Source organism: Suricata suricatta, chromosome 10, assembly GCF_006229205.1.
Source record: "Suricata suricatta isolate VVHF042 chromosome 10, meerkat_22Aug2017_6uvM2_HiC, whole genome shotgun sequence".
NCBI lineage: Eukaryota > Metazoa > Chordata > Mammalia > Carnivora > Herpestidae > Suricata > Suricata suricatta.
In genome coordinates, this window is record NC_043709.1 from 63,900,182 (window position 1) to 63,926,763 (window position 26,582).

Below are 26,582 nucleotides of genomic sequence, written 5' to 3' on the forward strand. Positions count from 1 at the left end.
CACCTTCCGCTCGCGGCGGCGGCAGCACCGGCAGCGGCAGCAGCGGCAGCGGCTCCCGTTTCGGCTGCGGGTCGGCTCCCGCTCGGGCTCCGCACGGCGCCGGGTCCCCGCAGCTCCCTCGGTCTGTCGGGGAGAGGAGGCAGCCTCCCTCCCTTCCTCTGGCGCCCGCCGCCTGCACCGGGGTAACCATGGAGACGGGCACACCCAGGCAGGGCCGCCTCCTTAAAGGGACAGGCCTCCCGCCTAGGGATCCCCTCCCCTCGGGACCTCGGTGGGGGCAGGGGAGGCGGCGGCCCCCCTACCCCAGCCAAGCCTGCAGCCCGAGCCGCCCCGAGCCGCCCCGCCCGCCCCTCGGAGAAGACCGGCGAGCGCCTGGTCCCGCTCGGGCTGACTCAGCGCTGGGGCGAGGCGTATTTCTCTGCAGCAAGGGGTTCGCACAGAGCCTCGCAGACTCTCCTCCCCCGGAGCGACCAGAGGAGAGCTCCGGCGGGTGATGGGCGGGGAGGTGCCCCCTCGTGTTTTAGAAGATGCTTTCCCCGAGGAAAAAAAGGGAAAGGGGGCTGGGAGGTGGGGGAGGCAGGTAGTTTGCAGAGGTTGCGGCCCCTGGACAGACCCCAACTGTACGGGCACATCTAAAAGGAGATGGGGTGGGAGTGTCTCAACACAGCTTCTGGGCATCCAAATCTTTCTCAGCCTCAACTTGACCCTAGTACTGGGAGGTGCAGCTGCAGACAGGAGCTGTCAGGAAACGGGAGGGTGCGTAGTCCTGGAAGTACGGTTGAGAAGCTCTCGGTGAGTGCCGGTAGCGGTGGTGGTGGCGGCGGCGGTGATGGTGTGTGGAAAGGGTGTGGGATATTTCTATTCTTTGTCACCTTTTGCCTCTCAGGCAGCTCCCAAGGGTCAGGTTGCAAATACAGCAGACAGGTACGCCGCCAGACACTGGAAGAACTTCCTAACCTCGTGCGTGCGGGTCCCCGCGAGCCCTGCGAGCGAGCGGGGAGTGAGAAGGACCCAGCCTCCGTTGCCCCGACCCCTCCAGTCCCAGAGTAGCGGGCTCTGCACTGCTGGGGGAGCGGTGGCTGCAGGGACCCCCTCCCGTGAGAGGGTGGGAGGAGGGGCCGGGCGGGGCCGAGTGGAGCGGGGCCGGGGCGGCAGTCTGTAGCTGTCTCCGAGCTGCGTCGGTCCTCCGGCTCGCTCTGCCAGCGCCGCTCCTCCTCCCTCCCACGATTTGCCAGCGAGCGCGGTTACCGCCCGCGCCCAGAGGAGCCGCCGGGGCCAAAACAGCAATTTGTTCCCCTACGAGTGAAGCGGGAGGCCCAGCACCCCCGCCCCTCAAAGAGACACATCTACAGCCACCAGCAACGGAAAGAAAGGAGTGTCGCCCGGTCCACCCACCCCTCATCAGCGAAACGGGCACCTGTATTAAATGAGCTGGTGCTTTAGGAGGAAAAGGAGGAAGCGTCCTCCTCACGTAGTCCTCCGAATCTTGGAATCCCGCTCGCAGGAAGAACGACCCCAAGGAACCTGCAGATCCCGCTCCCCACGCCCACCCCCACAGGCAAAGTCGGCCCTCCCGCAGCCCACCACCTCACCCTCCACGCTAAAGTCAAGCATTCTACTAGGAGAAGGTGCTATTTAGTAGGAGTCCACTCCCCTGGAGACCAGACCAGGAGGTGGTTGAAAGCACACAACTTGGTTTGAGTATAGCCCTGCCACTTGCTGTCTCTGTGATTTTCATTCGGGACCCAATTTTCTCCTTTGTGAAATGGGTATAATAAATAATAACTACCTCAGCGGGTTGTTAGGAAGACTAAATGAGTAAAAGACTTAGAACATCGTGTGACATTTGCCTCATGTACATGTTTATTATCTGATTTTGAATCTCATAGAACCCTATGAAATAAGCAAGGTAGATGCTACTTATACCCCATTCACAAAGGAAGAAACAGAGGGAGGGAGAGAGAATGGGAGAGGGAGAGAGGCTTGCTCATGGTAACCAAGCTGGTAATTGGCAGCACTAAGGTTCCAACCGTGACAATATTCCAAACCCAGGTCCAGAGTCTGCCTCACCCCAGCACGGCCATCCCCACTGAGGACCCAGAAAGAACTCCAGGATAGCCGTGGGGCCACTCATGAAGACTGGTTATCCAGGTTGTATGTCAGATCCAGTGGCCTTCCAGACACCCGTTTAAGTGCTGGGTGTTCAGACTTTCAGGCTTCCAGCTTTTCAGCCTGGGCTGGTGGTCTTGGTTATTAAAGACTATGGTTTGGATATTAAGACAAACCCAAACCAGACACCTTCGGTCAGTGTGAGCAGGTGGTAGATGAAATGTGGGGGTGCCCCAAAGAATTAGCAGTTTACAGTTATTAAGCATTGTGTACCAAGTATTGTGCTAAGTGCTTTAGTTGGATTAATCTTCATCACAACTCTATGAAGTTACTGTTATAACTGCCAATTTACAGATTTAAAACATTGAGGTAGAGAGGTTAAATTTCTAAGATGCACTGCCTCTTCCAGCAACTCCAGGCACAGTGCCTGTTTTGGTGCCCTGGTCCCCCAAATACTAGAAAATACACTAACCTTTATTGAATGTTATGACCACTCTTCTTATCCCAGAATGAAACAATAATGTTTTGGTCTTTAAATCCCTTTCCTCACTGCCCTTCAAAGAATTTGTGGGAATGCAAGTACAGGGTGGGGGTCGCAGCCACTGCCCAAGTCCTTCCTCTGAACTGACTCCATTTAAGGTGCCCCTTCTGCCCAGAGGCACCCTCCCCATACATGTCCATACTTATAACAGTATGTGACATTTGCATCATGTAAATGTTTATTATCTGAGGGTCAGGGACCCACATTCAGGACACTGGAGAATGGGGGTTGAGGAGGAGGTGAGAAGTGGACAGGGTGCTGGGAGATCAGGGGGCATGGTGAGCCTCTTTCCTCTCTCATTCCCCCAACTCTAGACTCATTGGGCCTTGGTGGGAAATCACAGGGAGGGGAAGGTTGAGGGGGAGCCTTGTTCAGAGACAGCTCAAAGCCATTGTCAAAAAGAAGAAACTTAGGAGCCTGCATTTTGGAGCTGTCGTGGGAGGCCTGTGGGAGTATTATCTACAAAAGGAATCAAGAGAGAAAAGAGCGAAGCAAGGGAAAAACCGCTCAAGATACAAAAGATGGAGAAAGCACGCTCTCCCCCCACCTCCCCCCAGGGAGCAGGCAGTCACTGTGTGCAGGGGGTGAGAGCAGGTGGCTGTCGAGGAACAGAGCTCAGGGGCCCCTCCCCTCTTCCCACTCTCTCCCTCCTTTTGGGAGGTCCCCAGGTCTGTTTCCAGCTTTGCTCTCTCAGCCAGTGTGATCTGGTTCTGCTTCTAAAGCTGTGCTGAATGATGGGAAAATCTTAGCCTTTCAAGTCAGACCTGCATGGATTTGAATTCTAGCTTGGCCACTGATGACCTTGGGTGGCAATAGGAGTGGGGCAGGTGTGTGTGTGTATTAATCTCCAAGAGCATCAGTCCTTTCATTTGTGAAATGTTCTTTCCTTAAAGGATTGTTGAGTGAGATGAGCTTAGTGAGCGGTTAGGAATGTTATCAAAGTCGCCCTAAGTGCTTTGCCCTGGGAATGCAGAAATGAGCTCAGGATGATGCCTCACTGAAGGCTCCCCATCTCAGAACAAACAAACATTTTGGAAAATTTTGAGGCCTCCAGTACTTGGCCACTCCTTGGCAGTGTCATTCTAGGTCATTCCTTTTCTGTTAGTGGAGGATCCTAGCTACTGTGAGTAAACCACATTTTTCAACAAGGGAATTCTGGAAGATATGTGCTTTTACTCACAGATCTGCAAACTGCTGTGGATCATATGGCTAGTCAATGGAGGAACCAGAGGTGAATCACAATTTGACTAGGTGGACAGGAGTCTGCACTGTGCCATCTTGCTGAGATGCTTTGTCCTGCCCTTTGGCAAACAGCCTATTCAAAGGGGACAGTATGGTCATTTTGATGAGAGGTCAGATAGTGACCTGTAGGGAGTGCCCGGAGTGCCCACACTGCCCGGCAACCCAGATTCAACTTGAACTGCAGGGAGCCTGCCAGCTCTGTGGGGACGGGAACCCACTGCAGTCCTGCCTGTGGCAGGCAGGGGAGTGAAGTCTGAGAAATCTCAATCTCAGTCTACATGTTCTAGCAACACCAGAAACGGATTTGTTTGAAATCCAGTTACAGGGAAAGCCTAACTGGGTTAAGTTGAAGAGAGACATAAAAAGGAGACCTGACTTTTCCCTGAGGAATCGGAGTGGGCGGTATTTGTTCCTGCTGTTTTGACGGCAGTGAAGGGGCGGGTGGGCTGGAGAACAGTTGCGCTGGTGGTAGTGATGGTGGATGAGTTTCCTCACCCAGAAAGATCGTCAGAGAACGTTTCCCCCTTGGTAAGGAGCAAAGTAGGTAACAAAGCTCCTCAGCACCTGGGTGGGAATAATGCTTCATGGCTCTCCCCTGGGAAACCTCTGCTCTAGCCTCACTCCTGCGCGGGAACGGTTTCCCCATGTGAGCTGAGCACCATCAGCCTCTGGCCTACCCCACCCAGGAGCTCAGAAACTGGGGGTGGGGGTGTGATTTTCCGACATGTGTGGTGGACAGACAAGAGGGTGCAGAGCTCGCCATGCTGGGGGGTGGGGGATATGCACTCAGGAGAAAAGTTCCAGAAGGAATAGGATAACTGAGTCATTATTATTGTTTTGGTTAATAGGTCTGTCTGGCTGGAGATAGGGGAAATCTTTTATATACTTTTTAATAGGGCAGGAGAGACAGCAAAGCAGAGGAGTTATGGTGAGTGAATGTTCAACTTGTCACAGGTTAGCTTAGACACCAGGGGGCTGTTCCGCAGCACCTGGCTAGTTCCCTTCTCTCACCTGTCCATGAAGAAGTTGCCACTGGGTCCACTTTACAGTTTAGCAAGAAATTCCAAGATGTTATTTGCCCAAGGTTTGTCAGTCACAGAGCTACCGAATTGTGAAGATGGAATTAAGATCCAAGTGTATGTCTCAAAAGTCCAGGGTCTTTCCACCTTACCATACTGTGTAGCCACCACACATGGCTTCCAAGAGTTTAAGGGAGAGCTAAGAGCTCTGTTTCCTTCACCTGCAAAGTGGCCGAGGAAAGAACTGGAACCATTCATCTATGCCTCAGAACTCAACATAGTCCCCAGCACACAGTAGGTGCCTCAGTGTTTGAAGGAAAGAATGTGCTCAGGTGGCTAACGCAACCAGAAGTGAAGCTGAACTGACTGACCAGTTCCATTGTTCTCGCCGCAGGATTACGGTCTGGTACTCTGACTGCCTGAAACAGTGATGAAAACGGCTTCTTGGCTGGTAACCTCCCAATATGTGATTTGAACAACTTTTTCTTCCATGAAGTGTGCTCCCTTATGGATACAATCCCTACCAGGTGGGACAGCAAGGTGGGATGAATCCTGTAAGGCAGGCAAGACAAATCCTCATTTTGTTAGGTCAAACGGCAGAATTTCCAGGGGGTAACGAGTCATTACCTCACTGATAACCAATAAGTACAGGTCAGTTCACAGACTGAGAGCCATGCATGCTGGCTTCTCCAGGTCACCCCCCAACCTAAAACAGTTTATCTTGTTTTTTCCCATACGTACATTCATCATCATATGACTGTACCCTGGGTTGGGATTCTGAAATATGAGGTCACCCTATTACAAACCACTGAACGAAAGGCCTGACCATCCCTTGGTATAGTCCTACGGAGTCCTACTGAGGACCCAGACCTTAGTGTAGTGCGTCTCCCGTATTACTCGTACCAAACAGGATGGCTCTTTCATGCAACACTACTACTTAGTATTATTTTATTCAACACGTCAGTGGCCTCAACTAGTTTACCAGCTCTTTGAAGGGCTGTATTTTACTTATCTTTACCCCTCCTTAGCCTCCAGTGCAGCAACTGTACAAAACACAGTTGGTGAGAGTGTAAATCCATACCTCTTTAAGAGAATTTTACCAATAACCATATGGCCCGGCAAGTCCTTCCTAGGAATCTGCCCAGTAGATATACTCTCACAAGTAAGAAATGATGCATGCATTATAAGATGCTCATTTCACCAATACTTATAATACTGAAAACTATCTTTAGAGAGTGGTTAAACTAATTATGATGAGTTTATACAATGGGATACTATGCAACCACAGAAAGAACAAGGTATATTTATGAATACTCACATGGGAAGAGATCTAAGTGCATAAATTCTTATGATGTATGTGGGCTAATATAGATTTCCAGAGGGACCCAAAAGAAACTTAACAGTGGCTGCCTCTAAGGAAGGCAAATAAGGAGGCTTATTTTTTACCATATATCCATTTAAACAATTTAGGTTTTTTTTTTTTTTTACCATTTACATATATTGATTTTCTTAAAACAAATACTAGCTCTAAAAAGAGGACAAGTGAAAAAAAGCAAGCTATAGAGGAGTATATATTATATAATTCCCATTTATGTAAAAGAAAGAAAAATACATATTTGCATGTTTGGATTTAGAAAATTTGTGGAAAGATATACAAGAAACTTACCAGTGATTTCTTCTGAGGAATGGGACCAGGTAGGAAAGGATTTTTTAATGTCTATTATGTATCCTTCTAAAGGTTTTTTTTTTTAAAAAAAAACCATACAACTTTTTAAAAAATGAATTTTAAAAATTGCCATAAATAAGGGGCCTAGGAAGTATTTGGTGTTCCTAATGAAGCCATGCTAATTTAAAATTTCTCTCTCAAGTGGTATATAACTGACAGTACTACCTTAAGTTTCAGTCCTACCTTTAGGCTATGAAAGGGCAAGACACTGATCTCTAAGAGGAAGTGGAAAGGAAGGGAAATGACAATTAGGTAGGACATCTCTGAACACAGTGGGGGCAGCGCAGGGCACAGAGCCTCCCTTCTCTTGGGAAGCCCAGAGCTAGCACAGGGAGCAAGAAATAGGCTGTACAATTCAAACTTAAGGTAAGCCTAACCTGGGGGCACCTGGGTGACTCAGTCAATTAAGCGTCTGACTCTTGGTCTTGGCTCAGGTCACAGTTTAGTGATCGCGTGGTTTAGTGAGTTCGAGCCCCGTGTCAGGGCTCCACACTGACAGTGCAGAGCCTGCTTGAGATTCTCTCTCACCCTCTCCCTGCCCCATCCTGCTCCTTGTTCTGCCTCATTCAAAATAAATAAATAAACTTAAAAATTGCCTTAAAAAAAAAGGTAAGCCTAACCTCTCTTCACTGGAAGAAGGTCCAACTGACAAATCCTAAATGAATTATGGCTTAGACATTATTTTCAAAAAGAATTATTGAATGCATATAGTATCCTTGTTTTATAAAAACAAAACAAAAAGTTCAAAGCCTATATATCAATGTGTATATACACAATATATGTTCTTAAAAAGGCCAAGAAGGATATATGCCAAATTATTGAGTAATTACCCCTGAGGAATAGAGAGGGTGGAAAACTTAAAAATTTTTTCTTTTATACTTCTGTATTATTCAATATTTAAAAATTATGTCACATTATTTTTCTGTGGAGGGAGACACAGAATCCAAAGCAGGCTCCAGGCTCTGAGCTGTCAGCACAGAGCCTGATGCAGGGCTCAAACTCATGAGTGGTGAGATCATGACCTGAGCCGAAGTCGGATGTCCAACCCACTGAGCCACCCAGGCGCCCCTGTATTATTTGACATTTTAAACACTACTTCTGTCATTAAAAACAAAATGTAAAAAAATAAGTGTAATTTTTAAACTTTTTATGATCATACCAAAAAACCTTCAAACATTCTTCTATAATAAGATTTTAATTTCAACATGAAAATGTTTTTTGTTTAGTTTGGTTTGTAGTAATCTCTACACCCAGAATGGGACTTGAATTCATGACCTAGAGATCAAGAGTCACATGCTCTATGGACTAAGCCAGCCAGGTGCCCCTCAACTTCAAGGTGGTTTCGACAAACACGCAGCCTCCCATCTTAGAAGGCTGCTTTGCCTGGGTACAGGGATAGACCTCATGATCCTTCAGGGTCACTTCAATCTCTGGATTTTCTATAAAATATAGGGAAGCAATTAATCAGAAAATCAGGGCTTTTCCTGGATACCCAGCAGGTTGATGGTGTTGTTGAACAAATTCCCCAAAATGAGTGGATCAGCCCTGTAAAATGGCTTCCTAGTATTCCTTGACTACTGTTTTCTTTACTGAAAGACACACACACACACACACACACACACACACACACACACACACACACTCTCTCTCTCTCTCTCTCTCTCTCTCTCTCTCTCTCTCTCTCTCCCCCCCTCTCTCAATCTGTTCAACCAACCTGAACCCTGGCAGCTCAGCTTCAGCCAAAGAGCCAAGGGAAGCCCTGAGGCAGCTAAGTTCTGCACCACTGCCATTTACAGTCTGGGCTTCAGGCTCGGGAGAACAAATGCCGGAGAAAGAAAAAGCTCTGCTGTTATTAAATCATAGATGCCGGGGGCGGGGGCAGGGTGGAGGGGTCTGGCCCCACTGCCACCTGCTACATGCAGGAGCTCAATTATACTGTTACACTCACTACTCCTGTCAAGGGACAGGCAGCGGAGGAGAGGGGTTGCTCGGGAGAGCTGCTGGCACTGTGGTTTTTCTAAACTGGCAAGCTTCCTCTGGAAAGTCACCGTTCCCTGTATTAGGAATCCTTTCCCACAAGGAACAGCTGCATTTGCTCATGCTGCTTCCACATTTTCATCCAGTTCCAAAGCTAAATGGTGGACAAATGATTTAGGAATCCAACATCCTCATTTAAACCCCAAACAAGCTGTCTGGGTGACTTCTACCCCACGAGACCCAAAGAAAACCAGAGAAGGAAATGAAGTCATTTGCTGCTGTGAAACAAATGTGGGAATATTAATGCAATTGTTTTTATTTATCCAACTATAAAGACTGGCAATTTGTTTATGGGTAACACCTTAGATTAACACTAATTATATTGCTATAAATTTGGTTGAGGATCAGAATAGGATTCAGGAACAAGGGAGAACAATAACAACAAAAATCTTCAAACTCTGAAACAAAGAAACATTTTTTTTTTCCTTTAATTAAACGCTCCTTTCCCATAGACTTCCCTAGACTGGTCTAGAGTCTAAGGCCATAGGAAACGAGGCTTTAGGCATTCTGAAGAGATTGCAGGTTAGGCTATGGCGCCAAGCAGGAGATTGAAACCCTGACCTGAGTGTCATCTTAGGCACATTCTGGGAGCAGAGGCAGATTCTCAAACGTTTCCTAGTGTTCTTTCCTTTTTACCAATTGAATTTCCACTTCTCTGGCTAATTCAGTGTAGTACACGATCCCCTCACTGCCTTTCCTGGTTATACTGTTGTGCAGAGGCGACCTGCCAGGAATGTGTGCCTTTTGCTTAGGCTGGAAAGGCAACTGGACTAGTTCTGATCCATCTCCTCCTGAGAGCCTCAACAGTAGGGAGTTGCTGAGGAAGGCCTCTTCGGGCAACTGAAAGGCCCGGTGCACTGGGAAGAACATTGCTTGCCCCTGGGAAACCTGGCATCGGTTGCCTATGATTCCTAGTGGAAGTGACCAATCAGATTCAATCCATATCATTGGGTAAGGTCAAGGGAAAAAACAGCTTCCCCTCCAAAAATGGTGGAGAGGAAATGAGGAGAGAAGAAACCAAAAATATTTAGAATGGCATAAAAAGTGATATGTGTAAACTTCTTTTTGTTATTACATCTAACTATAAGTGTCCTAAAGTCCAGTTACCAAGTTGAATTGTGTGGGATAAAGGAGAGAGGCCAACTGGAGCTGCCTTCAGGAGTTCACAGCTTCAAGCTGAGAGGTCCTAGGTTTGCGCTGGGGGAGCCCCTTTTTGAATGAGGGCTTGGGAGCACTGGGCTCCAAGCTGGCTCCAGTTCCATTGGTCCCTGCAGAGTGGGCCTGGCCCCATTCACTAATGTTTCCTGATGCCTGGGATGGAGCATTCTGATACCTGGAACTGGATGAATACCACGAGCTATTCCTGTAACGAGCCACACTGTCATGTCGCCCTTGGTTCGTGGGGTCGTTCAACTTCTGGCCTTGTGGCCTGTAGTTCTGTCCTCCTCGTCTATTCCCCGGCAATACCTGAGGATAAAAGAAGACGATGTTCATAGAACTCTGGCATTATGGCACCCTGTCTGTTCCAGTTCAACTTACAGGAGCATTCTTAAAGCCTAAATTGTGGTATCCCATAGTTGGGACTCAGCTACCTCTCGAGACTCCCAGAATTCTGTCAACCAATCCAACCTAGCCACGACTCCAGAATTAATGTATCTTTCATCCCGAGGCTCTCCACTGAAGAGGACTTCACTTTTCTTTAGCTGGGCACAAGAAGAAAGCTAAGGAGGACGAAAGAACACTCTTGGGGCTGTTATAAGCCCTCGACTGGGCAAGTATCTTATCACATGTCTGAGCTCTGCAGATTGTAAGCCATTTGTAAAGATAATGAACATCTGGAATAATAAAATAAACGCTTTATAATCTGCTATACATTATGAAGCAAAGATTAAATCATGCTGCTGTGCCATTTAGAACATCTCTCACATTACAACCCAGAAAGCTTATGGCATGGGGTTTTATTTTTGTCCTCCATTTCCAATGTAATACCAGTTCTGCAGGATTACTAACAGTGCTGCCCTGGATTGCTCTTGCGCATCTTTTTCAAACCAAGAAAAGAACCTATGGATTATGCTTCAACTTTCTGGTGTTCGCCCTCCACCCCACCAGGTTCACTTTCTCTCCTCCTGATGTATTTGACACGGTGCTTCTAGGGAGCTGCTGCTTCAGATGCACTCTGGTGAACCTGCCACTGTGTACTCATCTACCTAGAGATGGGTGCACGACTCCCACAGTGACTAATTACCAGGCGATACTACCTACAATAACTAGGACTCCTGCCAAAACCAGAAAGTCAGCAGTCTTGGCAAGAGGAAATCTAAGCTAGCTAGTGATTTGGAACACAAGTACCAAATGCTTTTTCTCTGGAACTAACTGGGGCTAGAGGGATTCAAAATAGGTGTGGAATGAGCATAAAGAGAGGAAGGTAATGAAGAGAGGAAGCTGTCAGCATTTAAACAGTGACAATCTGGTAACTTTTCTCCATTAGTGGCTTGGTGTGGAAGCTAGGTTACCTCTCGATGAGGCTGGTAGGGCCGGCTGCTGGGGTTTGCTATAGGTGCAGGAGTCTCTCCTGGTGCTGAGTTCTTCTTGTTAGCACTTGTAAGGCTGGGAGCAGAGGCACAGGTGGAAGAGGAAGTGGCAGAGGCATCACACGGGCTACTCAAGGACACAGATGGAACCATGCTGCATCGGGATCTGGTTGAGTAGCTGTTCTTTGGATGGGACACTGGACATAAATATGAGAAATGTTGTCATAGGACGGAAGAGCTCGATGGTAAGGTTTTCCCTATTTCTCCACTTCACAATAAGCAATTTGAGACAAAGAACTGTCCACTGAAACAGCTGTAAAGGTAAGCTTATAAAGAAGCAAGAGGAAGCAAAATCTCCCTTCTGTCCTCTTCCTCGACTCCTTCCAAATCCCTATTGCTTTTTTTGTTTTCAAGTTTTTATTCAAATTCCAGTTAGTGAATCCCCACTGCTTTGTAAAGGCACTCTTAGAGACAGGAGAGCAGTGTAAGATCGGAGTAGTCATTCCCCCACCAACTCATGACTTCTCAGCATTTCCTACTAAACTCCTGGCTGTGGCTCCAGCAGCTGACTAAGCCTAGGAACAATACTATGGGCCATATGTTCAGTTTCCTATGCAGGAACATTCTGAAGTACAGACTTCACAAAGAAAGAAAAAGGTAAATAAAAAGCTATATCCTTTTTTAAAAATTTGAATGATGCAAGGTATAAAAAAATCAAGATTAGTTAAACAGAACTAGTCTTTATAACAAATACGTTATCTTCCCAAGGTTCTTTCTGTAAAAATAATCCAAAACATGAAATATTTGAAAAATAGTTAATATTATCACTTCAAATTTTGTCAGAATTCAATGGCTTAAAACTACCTCTAACATTTTTTTCTGGGTTTTAGATATGGACTAATGTTGAGTTTATAATCACTGCTCTAGATCCAACCTTTCACTTATATACTGACATAGAAAGAACAAAGGAGCTGAGCTCAGGATTTGACTGGTGTGCCCCGGTAAGCTCTCACCTGAGAGGACCCTCTCTCCAACCTTAAAGCTATTATTTAAGTACCTATTATGTACCAGGAAAGGTAGGTATCATTATCTCCATTTGGGACAGGAATGAAACAAAGTTCTAAGGAGTTAATGTAAGGGCAAGGATTCCAAAGACCCCTGCTCTTTACACTATATGTCATACACAACTCGACCCAGCAGAAAAGGATGAAAAAATAACATTGCAAATTTAGGGAGCCAGAAAATACCCATCTTTTGAGCTCAAAGAATCTGTCTCCAGTGACTTAAGTATCTCAGAACTACTTTTCACAAAAGCAAACAAACAAAAACATGAGAGGCAATACAGCAGAACCAGTGGAGAAACCAAGCCAAAGTTTGGTCTTGGATCAGTAGATGGACATGCTCACCATGTGCAGTGCCCAGAATCCCTCGCCATCCTACCTTGTCCGAATGACTCAATGTCCTTCTTCAGCGTCTCTACATCACAGGTGAACCGGGCTACTCGTCCCAGGTCCTCATCATATTTACGCTCACTAACAAAGTGCTGTTGAAAGGACAAACAAAAGCCTCCAGGTGAGACAGCTGGTATACACGGAATCCACGGCCTGCTATAAACAGATGGAAAAAAATCATTTTCCATTGTCTCCTTTTTATTGCTTCAAATTTTACTAAATGGCCATCATGTTGCCTATGCTGGGTGACTGATAGAACTCAGCCATTTTCTTAAGGCTCAAAGTCTGTTGGGGAGCTTTATGAAATGCTACCTGATGGCTAAAGCCCATCAGAGATGATGAAGAGAAATTGTAGAGAAAGAAGAAAATGTTTACAGTAGAGGGCCAAATTTTCACTGTTGGCTACTATCCACATTGTTCCATTTTATACAGAAACAGAGGCAGCAAAAATGATCCTATGTTACAACAATGATTCCATGTAAATAGAGGGTTTGGTGTTCTTTAATAGGAACATCCTTAGGCCACCCACTTCATCCTTTTATAAAGTAGGATTTGTTAGTCCTTGAAGTGGGGACAACTTCTTGAGATGGAAAATCGTTCATGTGAAAAGCCAACCTTGCAAATGAGAAGGGTTTGTGCTGCAAGTAATTTAATCCTTTTAAGCAGATTGAGTGGAGACATAACCAACCCCTTGGGTCAAAACTGACTATACTATAGAGATTGTGGGACGAGAAACATGTCAGGAATAAAGTGTTTTTGGGGGTGTCTTTCAATAAACAATTTCCAAAGTAGCCTGGAATCTTTCTTTTTCCTTTTTTTTTTTCATATGAAAAGGAGGCAAAAAGGGAAAGTTAAAGGCCTACATATCATTTATAAGAGTTGAACTCCTCAGAATAGCAGGTGGTCTAATTCTACTTTGGATTTTCAAGGGCACAATCAAAAGCATCAGAATCCTTGGGATGGATCTAGAAGCAGTAAATGGCAAAGGAGAAATCAAAATTCCCCATGAACTGTGAAGTCCTAAAGCTTCAGAGTACACTGGGGCTCAGGAAAGCACATGAACCTCTGTAACACAGAGCCTTCAGACATGTAATATCAGTCTGAGAGTAATTCTGAAACAAATTCTAGGGTTTGTTGAGCCAGAGACATAACAGGAATGACGGAAATAAAACGATCTGGAAATAAGACATTTAAATTGCACAGCACCCACTTCAGTATACTGAAAACGTGGAGAGAAACAGATCCTTAGTCAGCCTGCAGAAATATTTCTAGCAGCTTTTCAACCACGTGGGAAGGAGAACAGATGAAGCCTGTGAGAGCCAGGATTCTCATCTAATTCCAAATGGGTTTCCGGCTTCTCCCAGATAGTTGATTAAGACTGACTGGCATCAACATGAAGAAGACTTTCTATAATTTTTAGTATTATAGTTCTAGTTATTCAGAAATGGTAACTTCATACTGTCATTGTTTTGCTATTTCATCCCAAGAGCGTCTAAGGGGAGGAGATCAAGTGTGAAAGAGTGTGAAAGACTGGGTTAGAATGATAAGGATACCTGAAAGGTCTTAGATGATCTCTCATCCATGTTTTTATTTCACAAACACTGTTACATACCTGTGCAGCAAGTGTTCCTCTTAAGTATGACAAGGAGTCTTATGTGTTCAGAAAGAGCAGAGGTTAAGGGCTCAGGAGTAGAAATGGCCAACTCCCCTTCATCACACAGCTAATATAAACAATTATTTAGAATTCCAGTGTCCCCAACCACCCACAAATATCTCAACCTCTCTCAGGTCCCCATGCTTAGTCTCAGAAACACTGTTCCTTATATAAGAATTTAAATGTATGAAGGGCGCCTAGGTGGCGGTCAGTTAAGCATCTGACTGGCTCAGGTCATGATCTCCCACTCCAAGAGTTCGAGCTCCATCGGGCTCTGTGCTGACAGCCTGGAGCCTGGAGCCTGGAGCCTGCTTCGGATTCTGTGTCTCCCTCTCTTCCCCTCCCCTGCTTGCACTCTGTCTCTCTGTCTCTGTCTCTCTCTCTCAAAAAAGAAATAAATATGAAAAAACCCCACCTTTTTAAAAAAGAACTTAAAATGTATGAGTGTTGAACCTAAGTAATCTTTATAAACAGAATATAATCAACATCTCAAGTTGCTCATTTTTCTCTTTTAAAATCAGAATCAATCAACCAACCCTTTTGATATTTACGGAATCCCTACCAAATGCCAAGGTACTATGCTAGGCACTGGAAGCACACCAGTTCCTGCCACTGTAAAGTTCACAATCTAGCTGGGAAGACAGATCAGTCAAATGAATTTAAAATGCATAGTTCATAACTATGCTATGAACACACAGGACAGGGGACATGACAGGAAAGTTAGGAAGTATGAGCAGGTCATGAGTTATCTGTGTGCTGGGCGTGGGGGGGTGTTTCGTACAGATCTAAAAGCATACACAGTAGCCCTCCAGCAGAAGGGAAGAGACTGTGTGGGAAAGAGGAGCGAGGATGGCCAGAGAACAAGGGGTGTATGGTGTGAAATGAGATGGGGGCAGGGCAGGACCCTGCAGAGCCCTTATAGGCCGTTGTTAAGGATTACAGTCTTTATCCTAAAAGCAATGAGACTTTTGAAACAGGTTGCTGTGGTGTAAGAAAATATGGAGAGCTGGGGAGGGCGGGACAGTGGCACAGTGGACGGGTGGAATCAGTTAAGAGGCCATTACAGAAGTTCAAGCAAGAGATAATAGTAGCTGGATCACGATGGAGGTGGTGAAGATGAAGAGAAAAGGTCAGATGTGAGATTTGGAAGGAGGTCAAACAGACAGGGTCTGCTGACAGATTTAATATGGGAACGGAGAAATTTCCTAAGGTTTCCAGGCTGGACACCTGGATGGATGACAGTACCATTTACAGAGAAAGGGAACATGGAAGAGGGCCAGCTTTGAGAAGGGAAGATCATGAGTTCAATATATTAAATATGGCCATGAATTATGGAGATTTGCTACTTCAGTCCCTGAGGGTAAGAAGAAAGGCAGAAAGGAGAAAGAAGTTTTACCTTGATATCAGCTCTGAGCTCAACCAATTGCTCCTCTGACATGCGAACAGCCACATCAGTCATCTTCTTTAGAAGTTCAGCTTTCTTTTGTCGGCTGAGCAAAATTTCCACTGTGGAGGAAAAGAGAGTAGGACTCTTATCTTCTGCTAAATAGGATAAAGAAGAATTGGAAATATGGGCCTTGCAGTACATATTTGAACAGCCAAAGGCTTAGCTGCCCACCCATCCAGAAAATGAAAATACCAAAGGTCCAGTTTCCACCTTCTTGAGGGAATCTGAAGGCAGTTAAATGGTAAACACTTTTTATGAATCATAAAGACTCATAAATCATTTGTCATTTCTCTTTCTCCTCTTCCCAGTCAAAAAACCTTCTTTTATCAAGAAACATATAAATTAAAACAGAAATAGGTACCCTGGGTAAAAAAACTTACCTAGAATAAATGGGTTTAAAGTGAAAAGTAAAAGCGTCCCCCCAACTTCTGACAGCAAACATCACTCGCCCTTTTTTTCCCTCTTTACAAATGGGAGTATGTCATATATATGGTCCTTTCCTTTACCTAAGCTATTGTTACTTGACATACCTCAAAGTTCATTCCCTATTAATACGCTGGCTCTCCCTCACTGTTTAACAGCCACATGAATGGTATTCTCCTACTTAGATACACGATTATTTACTAAGTCCCCTAGTGGGGGGGTACTTAGGTTGTTGACAGCCTTATAATCTCTGGCATGCTCCCGATATGCCCTATGGAAGTTAACAGACAATATGAAACACAAAATCTCTCAGAGCAGAGAACCAGGGGTTACAGAGGACGTGAGCCAAAGAAACCCTCCAAGGAAGCAGAACTAGGAGCTGCCATACGAACGAAGGGAGTTCCTCTGCCACGAGGGGAGGGATTCTGCTGCTCCTGCCCAGTAAGATTTGATCATCGCTTTTCCAGGTGCGAATTTTTACTCTAATTATGCTCTTCTTACATAATATTGGAGGAGGGGACATTTAACTTTTCTTTTAGTTTATGGGACCCCAGACCACAACATGCCATATCCACACCTGTTGCAAGATCTGAAATGACCCTAAAGTCCTGAACCTTCAGCTGAATATACTAACTAGATGAGACTTTGGAGGTGTTGCCATTGAGGAGGAGGGGAGTGTGTTCTCATTTTTAAAAAAGAGGACACCAGGCAGCTGAGGGGTGGACAGTAGCAAAGCCTGTTAGCAACTGCATATCCATTTTCCTCTTTTTCCTACTGGAAGTCCAGTGTTTTGGGTACCAATCTCCTTAGGTAAAAATCTACATTTCCCGGCTCTGCTAGATAAGATAGTGGTATGATATGGTTTGGTCACTGAGATCTAAGCAGAACTCAACACTTACAGGGCGAGGTTTACAGGAAAAGTCTAAAGGAGTCTTAGCCAGCATGTGACATATTACCTGTCCTCAACTGCAACCTTAGGAGGGATCTTTTGACCATAAGTACATTCTAAGGATGGCTGAGTACAAAGAGAAGCCCGGGTCCCTTGTGTCATTTTGGAGCTGTCCTGCCAGCCCTGATCACTTACCTCTGGATCTTTCATTTCATGAGAGAAAGAAATAAACTCACATTTATTGCATGCAGTCAAACTCAATTCCTAACTGTTATACATAGAATCCTGTAACCCACTTAGAAATCAGCCAAATTTATGTTAGAAAATAACTAGAATTTTCCAAGAGCTACATCAGGTATTCAAGAAAGCTGAATGCCTTTAGCAAGTTTACTTATTAGCCTGATTGCCATGAATAGGCCTCCCATGGGTTGCCTTCCCCACATGAGCATAATCGATAAGAACACACTTTCCAAGTAAGTGAGGAATATGCCTACAAAAGTTTCTTGACACTAAGACCCAACAGTTACAAATGACCTACTGGCCTGCCTTTCAAGATAAAACATGTCTGCCACTGTGGCATATGCACTTGCTCTCAGGAATCTGCATTCTAGGATTCTAAGACAAAACAACAGATCCCAACAAGGAGGAAATGTGTCATGTCAAGACCTCCACACAAATCAGTGGACCCAATTACACAACTTTGGACAAGCCACATTTTCTCCAAAGGACTCATTTCTTCATTACTAAGTTAAAAAAAAAAATGAAAACCTAATTACCTCATAAGGGTAATGTGAAGATCAGAGAGAAATGAGTGGAAAAACTCTGAACTGTGAAATACTATGAACATATCAATTAATAAAACACTATTAAATGTGCAAGAAAAAAAGAAGCACTTTCTTGATAGTATTGGTAAATGAGTAATTACATTTATTAATACTGAGATCCAGGATTTTAGCATGAGAGAAAGGAGATACAGATATACAACTGATGAAATTAAGTAAAACTGTAGTTGTTAATTTGATAAAATAAGATTGGCTATGAATTGATAATTGGTTGAAGCTGGACAGTGGCAGTTAATTATATTAGCCTATTTGAAATGTTTGGCATTTTCTATAAAACATGTATTTCAAAAAGCACCTTCTTCTAAAAAGTAAGGACTATATCTTCTTACTAGCTTTATTTGAAACTTCATCCTCAAAATAGAACACATAGGTACATGAATGGACTGAAATGGTCACATTTAGAAATTTCAGGATATACCACTCAATTTAAATGAAATCTCACCTCTGAAAAACAGTGGACAGCACCTGTTCAACATTTTAGGTTAAAACAGATCAAAAGTGAACTCAGCTCAGTGCCTCCTCTGGCCCATGACCATAAACACAAATGGATTAATTGTGAGTCATGACCTCAACCTATTTCCATTCTTACCAGTCTGAGAGCAGGTGAAAAGAAGCAACCCTCCAAATTACAAATCTAGCATTTAATGCATGAAGGTCAAACCTGTGCTGAAAAGCTCCAAATCAATGCCACTGTAGAAGCTGTAAATGGCATTCCCTTCAAGAATACACAGCTGTGTGCCTTGTACCTAATCTGTATCAGAAATGACAAAAACCAGGTATCTGGTCCTTTGGTACAAAACCCCACAAATTACCCAAGTTAGACTCTATTAGTCCAGAATCTATTTTAGTAAGCTTTCAAGGAATCCTAGTCATGATGTCCGAAATCCTCATTTATTGACTTCCTCTATCTAATGATAAGAGACACTGAGTGAAGACTGTTCTACAAACCAACAAAATCAAGAAAGTTCTCAGGTAATGACAGTAATGTATACACTAAATTGTAGGCAACCTGGTGAAGTTTCCTCTGATTATGCCAAACATTTTTTTCCCAAGTATAAAAAAAAACTCAATGGAATGATTCAATCACTGGAAGTAAAACGCAAAAGAAGACAAAACCCAGCACCTGCAAGGATACTTTATTTTCCTAAGGTGATGTTGCGGTGGCAAATACCATGATGCCGTCCCTCAGATGTTGAACTTAACATTCAAAATATTAAAATTCAAAAATATTAAAACACAGGATCTTGTAAAGCTGTTTAACCTGACAGGATTCATATGCCAGGGCAGCCCAACTGCTCAGGATTGTTTAAGTAAATATATAAACTCCTACAGTGGCATTTCTATTGAGCTTTTGTTATGAAAGTTGAAAGGCAGATCCTACTAACTGGTAATAGCTTTAACTACAGATCAGTCTTACTTGCTTCAGCTTTCACTTTGTCCATTTCAGCAAGCAATGCCACTTCTCGATCCATTAAACTAGGAAAAGATGACAAAGGGAAAAAAGGTTTGATCAGAAACTCAAACAGAAATAGCACATTGTTAACAGTGGAGAGTGACTTATGCGTTTATTCACTAAAAGCATATTACAAAGTAAACCCTGTGTGAACTACATAAAAATTCTCTCTTACTTTCAGCAAAGGATATTTTAAGGATTCCAATAAATAGACCTAATTCCCTTTTATTTCTTTGTATTTTAGTAAACCAGTAGCTACAAGTCCAAGAATTGAGGACCAGTAGGTGGCAGCAGCGAGCTATAGTACAAGTCTTGCTAAATTTTATTAAAGCAAAAGTCCTTCTGGAAGTTACGTATTTCCACATATAATCACACAGTTTTTATTTTATATTTTGGTCTATAAAATTACACAGCTTTGCTTCTAATACATTTTTCCAGGGAATATCCATACTAGGGCATGGTAAATTTATCCACAATTAGGATTTTGTATATTCTCAACACTTTACCACAGTTGCTAAAGTCCACTCGTGCTTTAGTCTATTCTGTTAAAGTTTCTACACATCACCCAGTGCTCATCACAACAGGTGCCCTCCTGAATCCCCATCACCTGGTTAGCCCATTCCCCCACCCACCTCCCCTCTAGTAAGCATCAGTTTTTCTCAGTAGTTAAGAGTCTGTTTCTTAGTTTATCCATCTCCCTCTTTTTTTCCCTTTGCTCATTTGTTTTTGTTTGCCGCACTTTAGTCTTCAGGGAGCAGAGTAGTTAAAAGACATATATACATTGTGTTAGTTTCAGGTAAATATTTAATAATAATCCAGAGAGGCGCCTGTGTGGATTAGTTGGTTAAGCATCCGACTTCGGCTCAGGTCATGATTTCACGGTCCTTGAGTTCAGGGCCCACATCGGGCTCTGTGCTGACAGCTCAGAGCCTGGAGCCTGCTTCGGATTCTGTGTCTCCCTCTCTCTGCCGCTCCCCTGCTTGTGCTCTGTCTCTCTCTCTCTCTCTCAAAAATAAATAAACATTAAAAAATAATAATAATCCAGGGGGCGGGGAGAGGGGCGGGGAAAAAAATAAAAAAATAAATAAATAAAATAAAAAATAATAATAATCCAGAAAAAATGAAATCAAAGGTTTCTGGTAGGCTTTTTACAGAAAACAAACATCAAATGGGTACTTAGAATTTTTTCCACTGCAAATGTAAATGGCACATAAACTTTTTATGTTCATGTAAAAGAGCCCACTACCTTCAATGTATAGAAAGACAGTAGTTTGCCCTAATCCGTAACCTCTGGATACAAGTAATTTTCCTTACTATATCAGTTTTACTCAGTGGTGAAAAAAAATCTAAAATTTTGATACCTGCATGAACATGAAATGTTCTCTCTTTGAATTTGCTATTCGTTCTGATTTCCCCTTTTGCATAGGAATAGATATACAGGGTTAATAAAAGTTCTGTTTCTGATTGTAAAACTAATCATCTATATCCACATACATAAACACATACAAATACATATATATGAATGCTGATTCAATTTAACTCAATATTTAGTGATGTTAGCAGAAAGTAGTTAATACAGAGACTGTAGTGTGAGGTACACAAAAAAGGATAAGGCAGGGTCATTTCCTCAAGAAGCAAATTCCTGGAAACCAATTTGACAATAAACTATTTAAAAAAAAAAAGAAAAATTAACATATAAAAAAAAGAGAAGCAAATTCCTTTACAGTGAAGTGCCAGAGAACACAGGTTTGATAATAATTATGCATGACGTGGGTGCCTGGGTGGCTCAGTTGGTTAGGTGTCTGACTCTTGGTTTCAGCTCAGGTCATTTCACAGTTCATGAATTCAAGCCCCACACTGGGCTCCATACTAACAGTGCAGAGCCTGCTTGGGATGCTCTCTCTCACCCTGTCTGCCCCTCCTTTGCATGCACATGCACGCTCTTGCTCTCTAAAAAAAAAAAAAAATTATTATGCATGATGTTAATAAAGAGATTTTTAATGAAACAAATTTGAATGGCATATTAATCCAGAAGCGCCAGATGACAGAGAAGATCCAGCTATTGTAGGGTAGCAATACTCTGCTAAGAGAGCATTTCTTAAACCTTGGCAATATTTTGCTCCAAGAACTCTAGCAGCATTTGGAATACCTAAAAGCAAAACAAAAGCACAATTGACAGGAGCTGCCAGGCCTCAATTTTGACACTACCTCTTTTCTGTTGCTGAATCACCTTAAGATGCAGACACCGTGTCCACCAGATGACAAATTTGTCGCTGGCAAAGCTTGTAAAATATTTATTAAAAGACTTCCACAAACAAGTAAGCTTTCTGCAGCTTACAATCTTTATTATGAAAAAGCAGAATGTCACATGACACACTTGGCAAGAAAAAAAGCTCTGTACCATCACAATCAGACTGTGCTGTGGCAGTAGGAGCTACGGAGTATACCGTATTGGGTTCCTTTTCCTTGTAGGGATGACTAGAATCCATTCAAATGAACTTTGTTCTCTGATTGACTCACTGGTGATAAGAAATTCAGAGGCAGTGCATGGACAACCATTTGCCCATGCCAATTAAAAAAAGTTTATATTTTCATGCCAAAACCCCCACTATAAAAAGCAGTAAGTGCTTCTATTTCTTGTTCGTTGTTCATAATGTCTTGCCATCTATTGATAACATCTACGAAAGGTCCTGTGTCGTCAGCAAAGTATCATATAGAGCAATCTACTGATTAACTGAGGCTGTTGGAATATTTTCTCAGAGAAAAGCCTGATGAACATTTGCAATTTTCCTTAAGATTTTCACAAGTCTTTAAAACGTAAAAATGAATATAGAGCACCTGGGTGGCTCGGTCGGTTAAGTTCCGACTTCTGCTGAAGTCATGATCTCACAGCTAGTGGGTTCGAGCCCCACATTAGGCTCTGTGCTAACAGCTCAAAGACTGGAGGCTGCTTCGAGTTCTCTGTCTCTCTTTATCTCTGCCCTTCTCTGGCTCACGCTCTCTCTCTTTCAAAAAATGAATAAATGTTAAAAAAATTTTTTTAAACCACAAAAATGAATAAATACTAAAATATAAATGCCTGATAGTTAGCTTTTCTGATTATAATGGTAAGTCCCTGACACTAAGCTTTGATTGCCAAGACCTCCATTTCAAAGCCATCTCAAATAAACAGACTGCCAGCTGCACAATAAAGAGCCAGGCTGCCCCACACGTAAGTTCCTCTTTTAGATAGCCCTGAGTGACCCACATAACTTGAGTGACCCTACTTTCCCTTCCCACGTTTTAATTCCTGCTCTTATGTTTTAAATTCACCAATAAAGAGTGAACCCACAAAACCTTAGGCAACCCACCATTACCCACAATAAAGGCATAACCCCAGTCTGGGCTCTATTTAAGCACACTGTACTGTGTGGCCCTGGACATGCCATGTACCCTTTAGGACATGTAAGTAATAAGACCTCGCTTTGTTTTCAAAGTTCCTTGATCAGCTGCTGACGTGTGTCTTAAAATCCTAAGAACTACCAGGGCTGATCCAGCCACAATGCTAGCTCAAATATGGGCTCACCACAAGTAATACGGGGCCCAGGTGAGTGTCCCCGGGCATTCCTAGCTGAGAGCTTCACCATAGATAGGCTGAGACTGACCAAAACAATATAATAATAGCTTTCTTACTAAAAATACATCACATAATGTACTGCAATTGTGTAGACTAACCATATTTTTAGGTCATCAATGCTAACGCAGTTAGAGGTGACATGTCATAATGCCCGCAGCTTTCAAATGGTTCCATCAAAACACAACTCACACACTGTACTATTCTTTCATGTCTTCTGTATCTTTGAAAGTTTTCATAATAAAAAGTTGAGGAAATATGTGCATCACAAATAGAAAAGGTAGGAAGAGTTCAAAAGTGGACAGAAGATTAAGCATAAAGATAAATACCAGAGGCTTTTTTTTTTACAATTAAAAACAAAGTTTATCATAATATGGCTTTCTAATAATGCAGAAACTTAAGCTCAAGTTTTTCATTTGTTCCTCAGCTAAACAATGGTCTCCCTATAGATCTGTGGCAAGAGATTCCAATGTATCTGTGGTCTGAGGTAAGTTTTCAGAGGCCATAAACTACAAGCAACGAGTCCTCTCAGAGAGTGATGAAAAGGCTCATTCAGATGGTCAGATTTTCTGTTACCTTGTTCATGCCAATCAATACACAAGGGCACTAAGCCTGAATTGTTCTCTCAAGGTTTTCCTGAATGGAAACACACCACAATAAATAGCTGTACACTGGATTCTGAAACTGCTAATGGAATTCAGCAAATATTGCTGGGACTTTACTTAGAAAGACACTAGGTCTTTTTAATTAAAAATTTTATTTTAAATCTTTATATATATTTGAGAGTGAGACAGAGAGAAACAGAGTATGAGCAGGGGAGAGGCAGACACAGAATCTGAAACAGGCTCCAGGCTTCAAGCTGTCAGCACAGAGCCTGATGCAGGGCTCAAACCCACAAACTGTGAGATCATGACCTGAGCCAAAGTCAGATGCTTAACTGACTGAACCACCCCGGAGCCCCAGAAAAAGACTAGGTCTTATTAAGCCTGGGCCTTATAATAGTATACAGAATTTCCATATCACTTCTTCAACCATGAAAGATGGTTTTAGATGACTTGTCACTGCCACTAAGGGAAAAGCTGACAAGTGTCTGAATGTTCGGTATTGCCTTTCTTCCTTACCAGGACTTTTTACTATTTTCACATTTGTTTAATTTATTCTAAAGCTTTTATGTAATTTATTTAGTTTCTCAGAAGTTTTGCCTGTAGTGCTATTTATATCTCTAAGATATATTATGTGTCCACCATTTGAAGCAAGCCCTTTAATTAATATATTGAACATGTAGATTATTGATTCTAGCTATTGCCTTCAGTATTCTTTGGTACCAAAAAATGTTAACTTTCATTTGTTTATGGTTGTTGCATTAGAAGACAATGTTATGGGGTGCGTGGGTGACTCAAGTCGGTTAAGTGTCTAACTCTCGACTGCATCAGCTCAGGTCATGATCTCATAGTTTTTGAGTTCAAGCCTCACATCAAGCTCCATGCTGGGAGCCTGCTTGGGATTCTCTCTCTCTCTTTCTGCCCTTTCCCTGCTCATGAGCGAGCTCTCTCTCTAAATAAATAAATAAATAAATAAATATTTAAAAAAAATTTTTAAAGAAAATAATGTTATAATGGAAATACATCTCTGGCAATTCCACAGCCAATTATTTCAAGGGATAATACTGTAAACCACTCAATAATGTTAGAAAATATTTATACCTAATTATATTTGCTGAAAACCTAAAACTTATTCAAACTCCACTAGCCAATCAAAAATCCAAGCAAAACCAAAGCAAACATCTTTACTTCTCTGAAGACATTTCCCTCTTCTCATAAAAATAATAAAAAGAGAGAAGTTAGTAGTTTTTATTAGCAGAAAATTAATGATGTTTCATATGTTTTGCAGAACTCCATATTCTCAGCACTTGGCCTTACTGGAATATGGTACACGTGCATAAGCTCAAAACAAAAACAAAAAACACCAGTTAGGTGGCCAGGTCATCATACAGAGTTTAACAATAAAGGTAAAATTAATTGAATGAACTAGCTTATTAAATCATATTTGGATTTTATCAAATCAGGAGTCCTCACAAAGCATGTAGACATGTGATTTCATATATCAAGAGTCTGAAGTAACTTTTAAGAAATTAGGATGTGAATATAAGCTGTTCTTTTTGGGAGAGGCCCTCAATGGATGATTTCTCTTTCTATTCTTTTCCAGTGGTTAAAAGCATCTCAGTTCTGGGGCACCTGGGTGGTTCAGGTGGTTAAGCATCCGACTTCAGCTCAGGTCATGATCTCCCAGTTCATGAGTTCAAGCCCTGCATTAGGCGGTGTGCTGACAGCTAAGAGACTGGAGCCTGTTTCTGATTCTGTGTCTCCCCCTCTCTCTCTTTGCCCCTCCCTGGCTCTCTCTGTCTCTCTTTCAAAAATATAAATAGTAAAAGAAAAAAAATAAGGAAAAAAAAAAGCATCTCAGTTCTAAAGTAATACTACAGACCACATGACTCAATGATATCTTACAATATGTTTAGAAAAAAAGAACCAGTAGCAATCTAGATTACCAAGGAGTTTATTGTTCAAGTTTCTAGCTGGTAAGGAAAAATGGTTAGTATTAAGCCATCTAGAGAGTAGCTGGCTAGATCCTCTTTGAAATCGTGGGTTGTTTTTTTTTTTTATTGTATGTCTCTCATCCAAGTACTAACCAGGCCCGACCCTGCTTAGCTTCCGAGATCAGACTAGATCGGGCGCATTCAGGGTGGTATGGCTGTAGACTTACTGTATCTCTCAAATTATGACAGTAAAGTCTAAAGGGAGGCATAAATAGACTAGAAAGGCAAAGACTGAAAAATAAAGGCAAACAGAGATACCTGAAAAGACATAGGAAAAGAAAGCAGGGTATAGTAGAAAAGTGTCACTTAATACCAAGTATGTGTGGGCAAATTATTTCTCACTGTGCACATCTTATCTATAAAATGAGTAAGTGATATTGTTATACAGATTAGAAACATGTGCATAAAAGCTTCTGACATGCAATAATGGCTCAATAAGTGGCATCAGAAATTATTATTCTAATATCTGTGTACATCTTGACTTCTCAGTGCCAGTAGAATATCTCTTTAGTAAAATATGTTCATATTAACTTTGGTAAATCATTATACATACCAGATCCATTGTCTAGAAATTCTTAAATGAACACATACACGTATTAGCTCAGTGTAGGCAGTTACAGAGAAGTGAATCAAATATAATACTAAGTGAAAAGAATATATTACAAAATTACACTCACTATAATTACAACTATTAAGATTATATGTGCATACAAACGAGGGACACAAGAGAACACAGAACGTTAAGTTGGTAGAATTACATGACTTTTACTTCTACTTTAAAAAACCGCTGCCATGCTCCCATTTTATCTTGGCCTCTGACTTCATCCCGTATTACTTTCAACTACCGCCCCCTCAGCTCCAGCTGCACCGTGTGGAGCCCCTGCATGTCCCTTCCATGCCTCTGCTTAGATCCGATCTCCTAACGGCAGTATTCTAGCACCATCCGTCCTGCCAATGTAAATTCCTGTCTTTCAAAGCTTAATAATGATTCATTTCTTTTAAGAAATCT

At 42.7% G+C, this 26,582-nt stretch overlaps 1 protein-coding gene across 4 annotated transcripts in view; it reads right to left on the minus strand.

Moving 5' to 3' along the window:
- Positions 1 to 4,934: 4,934 nt before the first annotated feature.
- SPATS2 (spermatogenesis associated serine rich 2) overlaps positions 4,935 to 26,582 on the minus strand; it is a 147,500-nt gene continuing 125,852 nt past the window's right edge. For 3 of the 4 annotated variants that reach the window (XM_029955236.1, XM_029955237.1, XM_029955238.1), the window contains 6 exons: positions 19,329 to 19,387; positions 15,707 to 15,816; positions 12,646 to 12,748; positions 11,188 to 11,402; positions 10,008 to 10,141; positions 4,935 to 5,463 (listed from right to left, as the gene is read on the minus strand). In XM_029955236.1, the coding sequence (XP_029811096.1) occupies positions 5,184 to 5,463; positions 10,008 to 10,141; positions 11,188 to 11,402; positions 12,646 to 12,748; positions 15,707 to 15,816; positions 19,329 to 19,387 (901 nt within the window). In that variant the 3' untranslated portion in view covers positions 4,935 to 5,183. Of the gene's footprint in view, positions 5,464 to 8,906; positions 10,142 to 11,187; positions 11,403 to 12,645; positions 12,749 to 15,706; positions 15,817 to 19,328; positions 19,388 to 26,582 lie in introns of those variants that run through there. The other variant, XM_029955239.1, reaches the window with a different exon arrangement.